The sequence below is a fragment of the Micromesistius poutassou genome (assembly GCF_964030765.1).
Source record: "Micromesistius poutassou genome assembly, chromosome: 6".
In the NCBI taxonomy this organism is placed as follows: Eukaryota; Metazoa; Chordata; class Actinopteri; order Gadiformes; family Gadidae; genus Micromesistius; species Micromesistius poutassou.
The window spans coordinates 11,141,734-11,142,527 of NC_140276.1; the positions used below are offsets into that span (position 1 = coordinate 11,141,734).

The following is a 794-nucleotide window of genomic DNA, read 5'->3' on the forward strand; positions in this document are numbered from 1 at the left end:
CTCCTAATTGTGCAGACTTGGTAGCAGTTTCGATAGTAGTGGTTCCTCCGGTTTCATTTCACTTTTTTTGCAAAATGCCTGTTGACATTTTGGAGATCAAATGAGGGACAGACACCGTCCTCTAGTGTTCACTGGAGCGTGTTGAGCCTGTCTCTGTCCACGCAACTCACTGCGTGCACGCTGAAATACCACATACAAAACCCAATGACAACTTTGACAAGTGTGCGCTTTAACCTGTACAACAGCCCACCGCCAAATGTGAGTATCGCCGAGTATCGTGCATATAGCAATCGCCGGCTACCATTTTGTTCGCCCCAGACAGAGCAGCAAAAGCAATAAAAATGCTAATTTCTGCATTCCTCGTTATTTCCTCATATGAAGTGAATGGCATGCCGCTGCTTACCTGAAAAAGACTATTGTTTCCCACAAATAGATGCCCAGCGCGTTCACCCGGCACATTTTGCCCAGTCTCATTTGGAGAGTGAGTGGGGGTGCTCCGGGATTATAAATCCAAACCCTTTTTTTTTTTCTAATAATAATTCCGGACTTCAGAGTCGAGCGTCTTCTTGTCCGTCGCTATAGCTTCAGATTCCACAGTCACTTGTGTCAAACCACGAGATCCTCAGAACCCAGTGGGCCATGAAATCATCCTTGTCTCTCCTCACCTCACCGCCCGGGCGCCCAAAAACACGGAGCACTTTTCAGGACCGCGGACAGAGACACGCACAGGAGGAAGGGGCTTGCGGAATTTCCCCCCGTGGTCGTGGGGTGGTCGTTACCGTTACTTGACACGC

At 49.0% G+C, this 794-nt stretch overlaps 1 protein-coding gene across 1 annotated transcript in view; it reads right to left on the reverse strand.

The window, feature by feature from the left end:
* The window catches only part of glra1 (glycine receptor, alpha 1), a gene marked incomplete at both ends in the record, with an annotated part of 60,585 nt that extends 60,111 nt beyond the window's left edge, over window positions 1–474 (reverse strand). Inside the window, 1 exon segment of the mRNA XM_084469173.1 lies at window positions 404–474. Within this exon segment, the coding sequence (XP_084325299.1) occupies window positions 404–474 (71 nt within the window).
* Window positions 475–794: the final 320 nt, after the last annotated feature.